Source organism: Octopus sinensis, linkage group LG4, assembly GCF_006345805.1.
Source record: "Octopus sinensis linkage group LG4, ASM634580v1, whole genome shotgun sequence".
Lineage (NCBI taxonomy): Eukaryota > Metazoa > Mollusca > Cephalopoda > Octopoda > Octopodidae > Octopus > Octopus sinensis.
In genome coordinates, this window is record NC_043000.1 from 15,389,283 (window position 1) to 15,400,924 (window position 11,642).

Below are 11,642 nucleotides of genomic sequence, written 5' to 3' on the forward strand. Positions count from 1 at the left end.
TGGAATGGTAACAAGTACAAAAAATCGGTAAAGGAATTGGCTTTGAAAGGGCGACAGTTTGTGATCAACAAACCCCCGTATGTGCGTGTGTGTGTGTATATATATATATATATATATATATATATGTATGTATCTGTGTGTGTGTGTGTGTGTGTATACATATATATACACACACACAGATACATATACATAAAGGGTAACGAATTGAAGCTATTTGACATCGCAGTCAGTGATAGCAGAAATAATCCAGTGTTATACAACAAATGTAAATCTAGAGACAGGGAAGACTGACATGAAAAAAATCCACGGTCTTTTAATGTCCATGATTTCAATGACCGATGGAGTGTGGGTGTTCAAAACGAGAACTGGCACCTCCATGCATCGAGCACTGACTGGTAGATTAAAAAAATGTAATTACTGCAAAAAGAAGCAGACAGACACTTAGAGAACGATTCCCAGACATGACCAAACAAGCATCGAAAATGTACATTGATAAATTAGCTGTAAACCGCTCACCATATTCGAAGGGAAATCCCTGTAGCTGTCCTAGGTGAGAAAAGGGAGACTTGGTAGTGATCGTCGTCGTCCTGTCTTCTCGCCAAATTTGTTTTACAAAACTGCGGTGTTTCCGAACGATTTAATCTTAGTCTTTTGGCACAGAAGCCTGAACTACAACTACAGAATAACGATAGAGGTGGAGACGGCGACACTTGATGCTGCTATGGTGGTGGTATATGTGTTAGTGAAGCAGTGGGAGGAGATTCGCTTTGCTTTATTTGTCTGGCTCCGACTCTGCGCTGACTTCTCATCACATCCGGGCACCACATATATATCTATACATACACATATATATATCTACACATACATATACACACACATGCAAGCTCGCGCACATATATACACACACACTCGCACTGAACTCGTCGCTATTGCGCAGACGTTAACATTGATAACTTCCTTTTTACGCTGGCAAAATGGCGAGTGGGGTGCGTTTTCGATCATGTTCCTATTCTCATCCGGTTTCTTTTTTGCAATCATTCTTTAATTTCATTTTCTAATCATATTGTTACAATGTTCTATTCCAGTGTTATGTATTTTTGTAATTATTTTCATAATCCATTGTGTTTCAGACCCTTTATACTTACCCGGACAATTTCCGAGCTTACAAAATCCTCATTGCCGCAAAATATAGCGGTGCAAACGTGACAGTTGCATCATCTCCGCCGGCTTTCCAGTTTGGAGAAACTAATAAATCCAATGTGTTTCTGGAGAAATTCCCTCTTGGAAAAGTATATATATATTTTTTTACACCTTTAGACATATTCGGGGAAAACTTATTTTTGTAACAACATTCAGTCCATAACATCAGCAAATTTTCAGTGTGTTCGGGTATAATATGTATATGTGTGTGTGTGTGTATATATATATATATATATATGTATGTATCTATGTAAATTTGCCTATACATGGGTGTAATCGAATTGCGAAAAGAAGAATGACTTCTTTTCGCAGTTCTTCATTGATTCTTTGCTCTTGTTACACGTCATTGTTCTTTCTTGTTCAACGAATTGTGCCCAGTCATGGCTTTATTTCGTCTTCGTAGTCGATCAAGAACTATTTTAGAACTGATACGTATTTGTGTGACGTTGATCAATTAGTATGTTGTATGTTACTATTCCTAGAATTCTAGGAATTGCCATTTCGCTAAAGTCCAGTATGGAATAACTGTCCTTAAAGTGATTGGAAAATATACCTTGCGAATGGTTGGCATTTTCACAAAATTTCTTTCTCAAATAAGAATTACATTGATATACATAAAACTTGCCCAGTCTGAGAAAATAATGAATATCTTCCCTGAGGACTAGTGTAACCCAATTGTATGACTTGGTGAATATCTGCAATTGGCATGGCCTCCAAATATTTTTTTTAGCAAAAGATTTTTCTTTAAAAAAAGAGAGCGATCTTTGGTATTGTGAAAAAGTCGCCCCTCAACGACTTCTGAGAAGCCAGTAGGAAATGCAAAGGTTCAACCGACATGCAGGGTAGTTTCTAGTATACATAGAAACAGTGACTGTCGGCATTGAATTCTGAAATCCATTGAGATACAAAATGAAATTGAAGGGAACCTAAGAAAACTGGATAAAAAAAAAACTTATGTCGATGTATATTGTTTGTCTATCTTAACTATTTTTCATAATATGTTTATTCAGGGAAACAAATTTGATGATGATTTCCTCCTTGTTTTACCATGTAAATAATTTTTTTCTTCAGGTCCCTGCTTTTGAATCCTCAACAGGAGAATGCTATTTTGAAAGTAATGCAATTGCTCATCTTGGTAAGTTTAATATTTCAGTTGATTCCCCGAACCCTGCATTTTCTGTTTTATATATGAATCTATAATGTATATAACCTCTATTTTTAGTGGGATCTGCTCAGTTAAGAGGTGCTTCTGTTGAAGATGCTACTCGTATCCTTCAGTGGATCAACTTTGCTGATAATGAGATCTTGCCTGCATCTTGCACATGGGTATATCCATGTCTTGGCATTATTCAGTTCAACAAGCAGGTATGAAACTAATACTTGAAAAAATTGTTCTATGACTGGAAGTTTTTCTAATATTTCCCCATAATTGCTTAAAATTGAATAAAATACAGTGAAACTTGAGGGGCTATGCTAGTGATTGTCGCCTGTCCAATGTTTTTTGTAAATGGGTATTTAGTTTTGTATTTCTGTGTAGCCTGGCTGGTTTCAAATGTTTTACACTCTTCTGGATCAAGTCTGATTCAGTGTACAATTATTTTCATAAACCAAGTACTCAAAAGCTTATAAAAATGTACTTGTGTGTTTTGGGGGAAAGCTAAGAGTTAAGGAGTGAGGCTATTTGGTTTTAAGATTAATTTTTACCTTAAACATTTTGCTGTTATATATTAATTCAGGTTACTGAATGATGCTAACTCTAAAATAATAGTTCTTGCTATTTATGTAAATGTCTGAAACCTATCATACATCAGTGGGTGAGATTTTTATGTGAACCTTCAGTTTCAGGATGTTTATTGTTTTAATGTCCATCCACTTTTTCATGCTTGCATGGGTCAGTTTATTGAGACACAATTTCTCTGGCTTGATGCCCTTTCTGTCACCAATCCTCAGCTGTTTCTATGTAAGGAAATACTTCTCCATGACCAGGCAATGTTTTTGCAGGATATGGAAATGAATGACATTGTGTGACACTCACAAGGAAACAAACTCACACATATATGGAGATGTATGCTAGGCTTTTTTTCAGTTTTTATCTTTCAAGTCCACTCACTAGGGTTTGGTATTATTGTAGCAGACACTTGCCCAAAGTGTCATGTCTTGAGACTGAACCCAAAACCTTGTGATTGAGAAGCAAATTTAACCATACAGCCACGTCTGTCTTCTGTGTTTTCATTTGAATTTGACATGAGTATTTAATACATGACAATACAAGGTTCAAGTTGTATGTGTATTTAGTAGTTGTAACTTCATTTTTGATTCTAGGCAGTGAGAAAGAGAGAGAGGGAGATGGTTCACGGCTTGGGTGGAATGGTATGCAACTTGTAGATATAGTAACCTTTTTGAAGTATAACTCAAATAATTAGATGATAATGTCCTGATTAAAAAATTGGTTGCTCTACTAATTAACAACATGAAGAAGCTTAAAATTCGATTTCATGGGTTTGGAGGATCTTGAACTTACATAAATAAATTTATTGTATTTTAGTTCCTTTCATCCTGTTCTGTTACTTGAGGGTACTTGGAAAGAAATCTTTCCAACTGGGAGTAACCATGTATTTTGCCTAGAGCAAGACACCTGTTCCTTTCTGTCCCTCTGTCATACTTGAATGTCTCATCACTTGGCAAATCCTAGTTTGATGAGCTTGTAACTGCGTGGGTGCCATGTGAAAAGTACTCAGTACATTCTGTAAAGTGGTTGGCATTAAGAAGGGTATCTAGCTGTAGAATGCCAAAGCAGACATTAGAGCTTGGTGCAGTTTTTTGACTTGCTTGCTCCTGTTGAAACATCCAACCCACGTTATCATGAAAAACATTTAAATGATGGTGATAATAGGGAGGGGTAAAGGTTTCTATGGAACTTTATGATTGATTAAAAAATATTGTAACAATTAATGTTTTTTTCTATTTTATAGGAGACTGAAAAGGCCAAGGAACAAATCAAGAAAGTATTGGCTGTTCTCAACCAGCATCTACAAACACGTACATTCTTAGTAGGTGAAAGAATCAGTCAAGCTGATATTACCGTATGTTGCAATATGTTGCAGCTCTACAAGTTGGTAAGCAATTGTTATAAGCTATGACATTCTCCTAATTGATGTTGTGCCTGAATAATGGTTGATGGAATAATACATTTTTAAATGTAAAGAAATCTAGTGTACTTCGTTAACGGTTGCTTAGTCACATATTTTTATCGTTTTAAGATCTATTTTTCCATTGGGTGCACTGGCCAGGTGTCCTTCCTGTTTGCCAGCCGTCGTCAGTTTTTATTAGTCAGTTGGTAAAATGTCGATTAGCTTTCAAGGAGCTGGATTGAATTATTTTCTTTGCTGTAGCTGATTGTATAGGTGTAGAGCATTGCTTGTGTAACGCCAGGTCAACTGATATCATATGCATTCCGGTCAGAATAGTCCTGTTTCTTTAACAGTGTTCAGGGCTACATTATGAAATATGTCCTTATTGAAAAAAAAAATAGGGGTTATTTCAGAGGAATTTAGTTGTATGGTACAAGGTTGTAAGCATCAGGAATATAATTATTTGGCTATTTTAATAATTTATGTATGGGAGACAACTCTAGACATGTTTTAGTCTTATTTGATTTCTGTGAAGGAAAACTTAAATATGAATATTTAAAAAATAATACGTACATTATTCAGATTATGAAATGTAGCAGTTCATTTTGAGATGTTACTTTTGAAATACTAATTTTCTAACTAGGTCTGTATCCATATTCATTTATATTGTATGAAGTTTAAATCAAGATTGAATGCTTAGATTCCATGTTAAAACATTAAAATGTAGTAAATTATTAACTGTTTATTGCTAAGGGTGTTCAGTATATTTTTAATTTCCCTATCACGGTTTTAAGTTGTGAAATGTTTATTCCAGTTGAATTTAACTGAGTGATACTTAATTTTGACTTTTTTTTTCCCCTTAGGTTCTAGACCCTGAATTCCGTAAAAATTACATAAATGTCAATAGGTGGTTTACTACCATGATCAACCAGCCTCAAGTGAAATCTGTTATTGGGACTTTAACTCTCTGTACTAAGATGGCACAATTTGATGGTAAGATATGCTTCTATTTGCCAGTATTTTAAAACTAACCTATGTAGCAATTTTTTTTAGTCCTTAGTTTCTCCTATTCTGTCAATAGCTAAAAAGAACGTTCTCATTATTGAATATTATTGGGTTCTGGTTGTGAAATGTTTTAATGTTCTCCCAATTTTTTCTAAATGTTTATCAGGTAAGAAGTATGCAGAAATCCACGGTCAGGGAAAGAAAGAAAAGAAAGAGAAACAACCAAAAGCGGAAAAAGCTCCTCCGAAACCCAAAGTAAATATCCATTTTGCCTCATTTCTTCAAAACTTGTAAACCTGTTGAAGTGGTTGTTCCTTGTTTTCATATATTTAGTAACTGCTTCTAAGGGAAATGACTGCTCGTTTATTGCAGTAAAAGTGTTTGTGCTCTCTCTCGTTTGCAAATGCCAGCTTGCTTGTCTCCCTTCTCTTTATCAATATTTAATCATGAAATTGTGATTAACCCTTTCGATACCAACCCGGCTGAAACTGGCTCTGAGTACAAATGTCTTGTTTTCATAAGTTTTGAATTAAAATCTTCCACCAAACCTTAGTCACAATTAATGTTCCTAACACTAACTTAATGATAACTAAGCTATTTTACTAAATTCTTTGTTATATTTAAAGTAATTGAAAGAAATACAGAGTATCTCAAAATAAATACAGTAATGAAAGGGTTAATGTAATTAGAATCAACATGGTCTTGATTGTAGTTGGGGAAGGAAACCACCTTGATTTACCAATGGTTTAGATAGTTCATGTTCAGTTTAGATGTAGATTTAGGGTGGAATTTTTTGTACAGTTAGCTGGATAATTTCTAAATATTATCTGTTCTGATTGTTGAATGAGGTGTATTTGAGGTTTCTTGTTAACAATTGTTCAGAATTGGAGTATGAATGCTCAGTTTGACAAACACCTGTATTCTAAAAGTGTTGAAATTTTGATGTAACAACTATTTGATGTATCAGAATGAAGACTTTGTTTTAGTAGCATAACTGATTATACTTTTTGTTTTAGGAACCGAAAGCAGGATCTGGTGATGAGTTTGACCCACCACCAGTCAAAAGAGAAGATCCGTTTGCTAAGCTCGATAAGGGGTAAGAGAATCTTATTACTCTGTTAATCAACTAAAATTTCTAACGGGAGTATTTCTTGGGTATTTAAAGAATCAATTTGAACATGAGTATTTAATTCAGATTACAGTCGAGAAGTTATCTAACCTGAAAATGTTCCTCTAAAGTGAAGCATAAAAAACTGTTAAACTTTTATTTTGAGTGCTAAGTCTTTGATAATCTCGATTTTTCTTCAATGACCTATACATTTGGTGTAATGTAAGTCCTGCAACACTTTGTACATTTGCTTATTCTTTTAATGTATTGAAGTCCTTGTCTTAACCCCTTTTGTCTATATTGAGCACAACTATTCCTCTGTTGGTATTGTATTCTTACTTATTTTATTTCAGGACCTTCAACATGGATGAGTTCAAGCGTTCATATTCCAACAATGACACAAAAACTGTTGCCCTTCCATTCTTCTGGGATCATTTTGATAAACAACATTATTCCATCTGGCTTTCAGAATACAAATATGATTCTGAGTTGACTTACATCTTTATGTCAGCTAATTTGATCAGAGGTGAGATATTTGCCTTCTCTTTTTCTGTTTAGCTCATTTGCATTTAAACTGGCTTTATCAGGCTCGTGTGTTCCACCTGTTTTATGTTCACACTGACCAGGTCCAGTTTCTCACACTTATCTCTTACAATGTCATTCTTTAAAGTGGTCACAGCAAAATTTCATAGGTATAAGATAATGTAAGCATTACATTTATCAGTAATCTGAATGCTAGAGGATTAAAATTTTACATTGCATTTGGTGTACACTAGTGTTGAATATAGGTTGCCAATGGACCAGCTAACACTTTCTGACCTGTTTATATCCATTGCATCAGTGGAAGATATTCAAATATGCTATGTGCTTCAATAAAGCCTGTTTACTCGAATGTGTTATCCCTTTTTATAGCCAGCTTGATTTTAATTTAGAAATTGAATGCGAGATCTTCAACTGCTTTTTTGTAGGAGCATATAAACTGATTTAAATTACAAGATATATTGTGAGTTACAACCATTGCATATCAAGCTGTTCTTATATAGCTGTTGCAGTATAAATTTGTGACTATATTAATCCTATTTGGTTAGACATGATGAAGCCTCTAATAAGAGAACACTATATTGCCCAATTCTATTGTTCCAGTTTGTGATTATTAAATGTGCTTAGTGGATTAAAATCTCATTTCAGGATTGTTTTTATAAATGCATAATCTATTTACTTTCAACTTTTTGTTTTTTAAATAGGAATGTTCCAGCGTTTAGAAAAACTAAATAAACAATGTTTTGCTAGTGTCCTTATATTTGGTGAAGATTCAAAGAATTCTATCTCTGGTATTTGGATTTGGCTTGGTCAGGAACTAGTTTTTAATGTAAGTTACTTGATTTTCTTAAGTATTTCTTATCTTTACCCATGTCTGTGCTCCATTCTGCATTAGTCTTTGATGTGAACTGGTGATCAGGTGTTTGAAAGCCTCTTAACCCTTTCGTTACCAAGCCAGCTGAAACCGGCTCTGGCTCTGAGTACAAATGTCTCGTTTTCATAAGTTTTGAATTAAAATCTTCTACCAAACCTAAGTCACAATTTATGTTCCTAACACCAGCTAAATGATAACTAAGTTTTTTTTACTAAATTCTTTGTTATATTTAAAGTAATTGAAAGAAACACAGAGCATCTCAACAGAAATACAGTAACGAAAGGGTTAATAGAACTTGTAATTAAATACTGTTTGTAGCATTGTGTGTAATGTAAAGCATTTTGATCTAAACTATTCTTATGCTATATGCAATTATTATTTGTACATTGTATTTGGAGATTTGTTTTTGTTAAAATTTTGACAGCTACTTAATAGACCTGTAATAACTTGAAATATTTGTTTGCTATTTTCAGCTCTCCCCAGATTGGGAGGTGGATTACGATTGCTATAGCTGGAAGAAATTGGACCCAGACAGTCCGGAAACAAAGACAATTGTTGATGAATATCTTAGTTGGGAGGGAGATTTTGGTGGTAAAAAGGTAAACCAAGGCAAGATATTTAAATAAACACTATATATCATTGTCAAAGTAAAAATCAAGTAATAAAATAAAATGACTGAATTGTATATATATATTTTTATTTTTTCTGGCATTTACATCTGAGATTTTCATTTGCTAACATTGTTATATTATTCGGACCAATTTCTTTTGAGGGAGAGAAATGTGTCTGGATGACTGTCTTTCTTTGAGTGTAAGAATCTGCCAGTCTTATGCATAGCAAAAATTTTCCTAGGCTGGATGAATATTGGTAAATCATTGAGGTAAGATATGTAAAGCTTGCCTTTGATGAAATAGACTGGAAATACATATAGGGATATACTCTCTCAGAACAAGATGTCTATTTACAATGGACCTGGTGAATAGATGGGTTTATCGATGAGCTTAAAATATTTCTTGCTTTAGCATTTCAGGTAAGCTAAATAGTGAAAAGAAATAAGAATTTGAAGATTAGCTATATAATTTTAAAATGTAATACTTATTGTTGTTGCTCGTCTTCCTGTAGAAATTTGCAGTTAATCCTGTAGACAGGTGAAAATGAGTCAGTGTGTGTTGATTGGTTTTTTTTTTTTTCTATTTAAATTTTATGTAAGAAAAATATTTAATTTTAGAAAGATAAAAAGAAAAACTCAACATGCTAAGTTCACAGCTTCAACCGTTATTCAGAGACTAGTGACAAATTTTTGAGACTATTAACCATATTCTGGACCACCTTTTGTAGCTTGAAGTTTTGATGGAATAATTAAAATTTACTTCACTTCAAAAGAGCTGAGAGTAATTTCGGGTAGGGTGGCATGAAAAGCATCAATCTTTATTAGTTTTTGTGCAATGTATGTACAAGATTTATCTGTACATGGGATATACATATGTACTGTCTAATGCATGTGGGAGGGGCAGTGAAATTCCAGAAAGAAAAAAAAACCCGGAAAAGCTATATGCTGTGTCTTTATGATGTATGGTAATAATAATTTTGATACAATTAAGAACAATAAAACGGTAAAGTTCACAAATCAGCACAAAATATAGAAGATGGCCAGTGAAGGATGTAAAAAGTGGTATGGAGTCAACATTGTGGAGATCAGAGTTGCATTCATTTTCTTAATTTAAAATAAATTTTGATAGTGACTGCATTTCTTACAATGAGATACGCATGGTTGTGTTGCTACAGAAGAAAGTATCATTTGAAAGCATATTTATAAAACCCCCTCTTAATTATTTTGATAATGAAAGTATTTATGACATGGGACAATTTTAACAGGTATAGTAGCATAGAGACAAAAGTACATTTTGTCCTTTTTGCTATTTTTGGTTTATCATGAATTATTTTGATATTAGTAAAATAGGAATCCAACTAATGTGTTAGCACTTTTGTAGAAAACTAACATTTATTGCTATGTTTAAACCGGCCATAGACCAAAATAGTCTTCCTGTTTTATGCTCAAACCAGCCAGCTCTGACCTCTCACACCTACCCTACAAAGTTATTCTAAAAATATACAGGGTCATCATCAAAATTACAAAATGCTGTGCAATTAATTTAAAACAATGTAATTAAACAAGCTTTACTTTTGGCAGATTAATCTGAATGCTAAAGGGTTAAACAATTACTCTTGAGTTAACTGGGAAGAGATATTTGGGCCTTCCTAAATATGGCATTTGAAGATAGGAACAAGAATGGTAATATTTCATGTGCAGTCCTAATTTTTAAGTATATATGTATACATTTACGGAGATGTACTTGCATAGCAAGTGATCTGATCTGAGATTGTGTGCTGGAACGAAAACAATTGCAGCTTGGAAGGTGTTTATAAGCCATTTAAGAAACACAAAACTGTTAGATTCACTTCAACATTTAAATTTAATTTGCCAAAATATTTTTGTCACACGGAATTTTGTTAGTGAACAGGTCGCGGTCTCAAAGCGACGAAAATATTTTGGCGAATTAAATTTTAATGCCGAAGTGAATCTAACGGTTTTTGTGTTTCTTAAATGGCTTATAAACACCTTCAACGCTGCAATTGTATACATTTAGCAATGTGTATATTGGTGTAGTAATTGTATTTCTGTAAAGCTTTTAACTTAATGTCTTTGTACTGTAATAATTTTCATTATTTCAAGCACCCACCTCTCCTGTTTCAACCACTCAACTTCTTGACTGCAGTATTGGCTTCTGAATTCTTTTCTTTCCAACCAAGAGTCCATCATATTGCATTTCTTTAACTCTTCATGGCCAGTCAAGTTCTCATTTTTATGTTCAAATTCTTTTGAATTTTCACTGAAGCAAATAACATCAGATTCTGAATCTTTTCTATTCTGTGGGTGTTTCTCATTAGTTGGAAAGGTAACTCTATTTCAAGCCTGCATGTTCTGAACCATTGGAGCATACATTTGTTGACAGACATACAAACTTTATCACATCTACTTCATATCAACTGTTCTCAATATTATCATAAATGTGGTTAGGGGAGAAACTAATAAATGTAAATATTGCAAGTTATAAAAAAAATCTCTTGGTCTAAAAATAACATTATGAACCCAGTGGATTTTTTTTTTTTTTCTTCTAAGAAATTAAAATGGTTGTCTTGTGGATTTATAACAGATTTTTACAGCACAATGTGTACCGAGTAAGGGTAAGTCTGTTACTGTATAGTCAGATGCATAGGAAGGGGTGTGTGGGGTGCTGCAGTTAAGTAGCTGATTTGTTTGTAGAAATGTAAGTTGAGCTCCTGATTGCAGTAAACAGCTAAAGTTATCGCTAAATAACTTGAAATACTTTCTCTTCAAAGAAATGAGTTTTATAGGCCAAGGTAAAAAAAAAAAAATTGTATAGAACCCTCTGGAAACATCTGGTTCTTTGCTCCATCTCCCACTGCTGTTAAAAAAGTAAATATTGTTAGAATGTTACTACATTGTAAGTTACATTCTTAGATCTGGTATAGCTTTGTAATACCTAAGAAGGGAATTCGTAATTTAGTGTCCCTGAGCAAGCTTGATGTGTCTGTCAAGTCTCTCCCTCACAATATATCCCCCTAACACCCCTTTCTTCTACTTTTGTCCGTTCACTAGTCCCTCCTCTTCATCTCCCACTTTCCTTTCAGTCTTGCAAACTTGCTCACTTTATCCTACCTTTGTTTATTGTTACATACACCTCTCTATGCATCACATCTC

The 11,642-nt window shown here is 33.8% G+C and overlaps 2 protein-coding genes across 2 annotated transcripts in view; one reads left to right on the forward strand and one right to left on the reverse strand.

The window, feature by feature from the left end:
* The window catches only part of LOC115210755 (calcineurin subunit B type 1), a 63,245-nt gene extending 62,469 nt beyond the window's left edge, over positions 1 to 776 (reverse strand). The window contains exon 1 of the mRNA XM_029779470.2: positions 517 to 776. Coding sequence (XP_029635330.1) covers positions 517 to 519 — 3 coding nt within the window. The 5' untranslated portion in view covers positions 520 to 776. The remainder of the gene's footprint in view (positions 1 to 516) is intronic.
* An 81-nt stretch (positions 777 to 857) lies between these two features.
* Positions 858 to 8,543, forward strand: LOC115210998 (elongation factor 1-gamma). Its single transcript, XM_029779835.2, has 11 exons — positions 858 to 986; positions 1,131 to 1,289; positions 2,272 to 2,335; positions 2,423 to 2,565; positions 4,173 to 4,316; positions 5,195 to 5,324; positions 5,503 to 5,591; positions 6,353 to 6,432; positions 6,798 to 6,970; positions 7,689 to 7,813; positions 8,332 to 8,543. Exons 1-11 carry the CDS (start codon positions 975 to 977, stop codon positions 8,482 to 8,484), a joined length of 1,272 nt encoding a protein of 423 aa, XP_029635695.1. The 5' UTR covers positions 858 to 974; the 3' UTR covers positions 8,485 to 8,543.
* Positions 8,544 to 11,642: the final 3,099 nt, after the last annotated feature.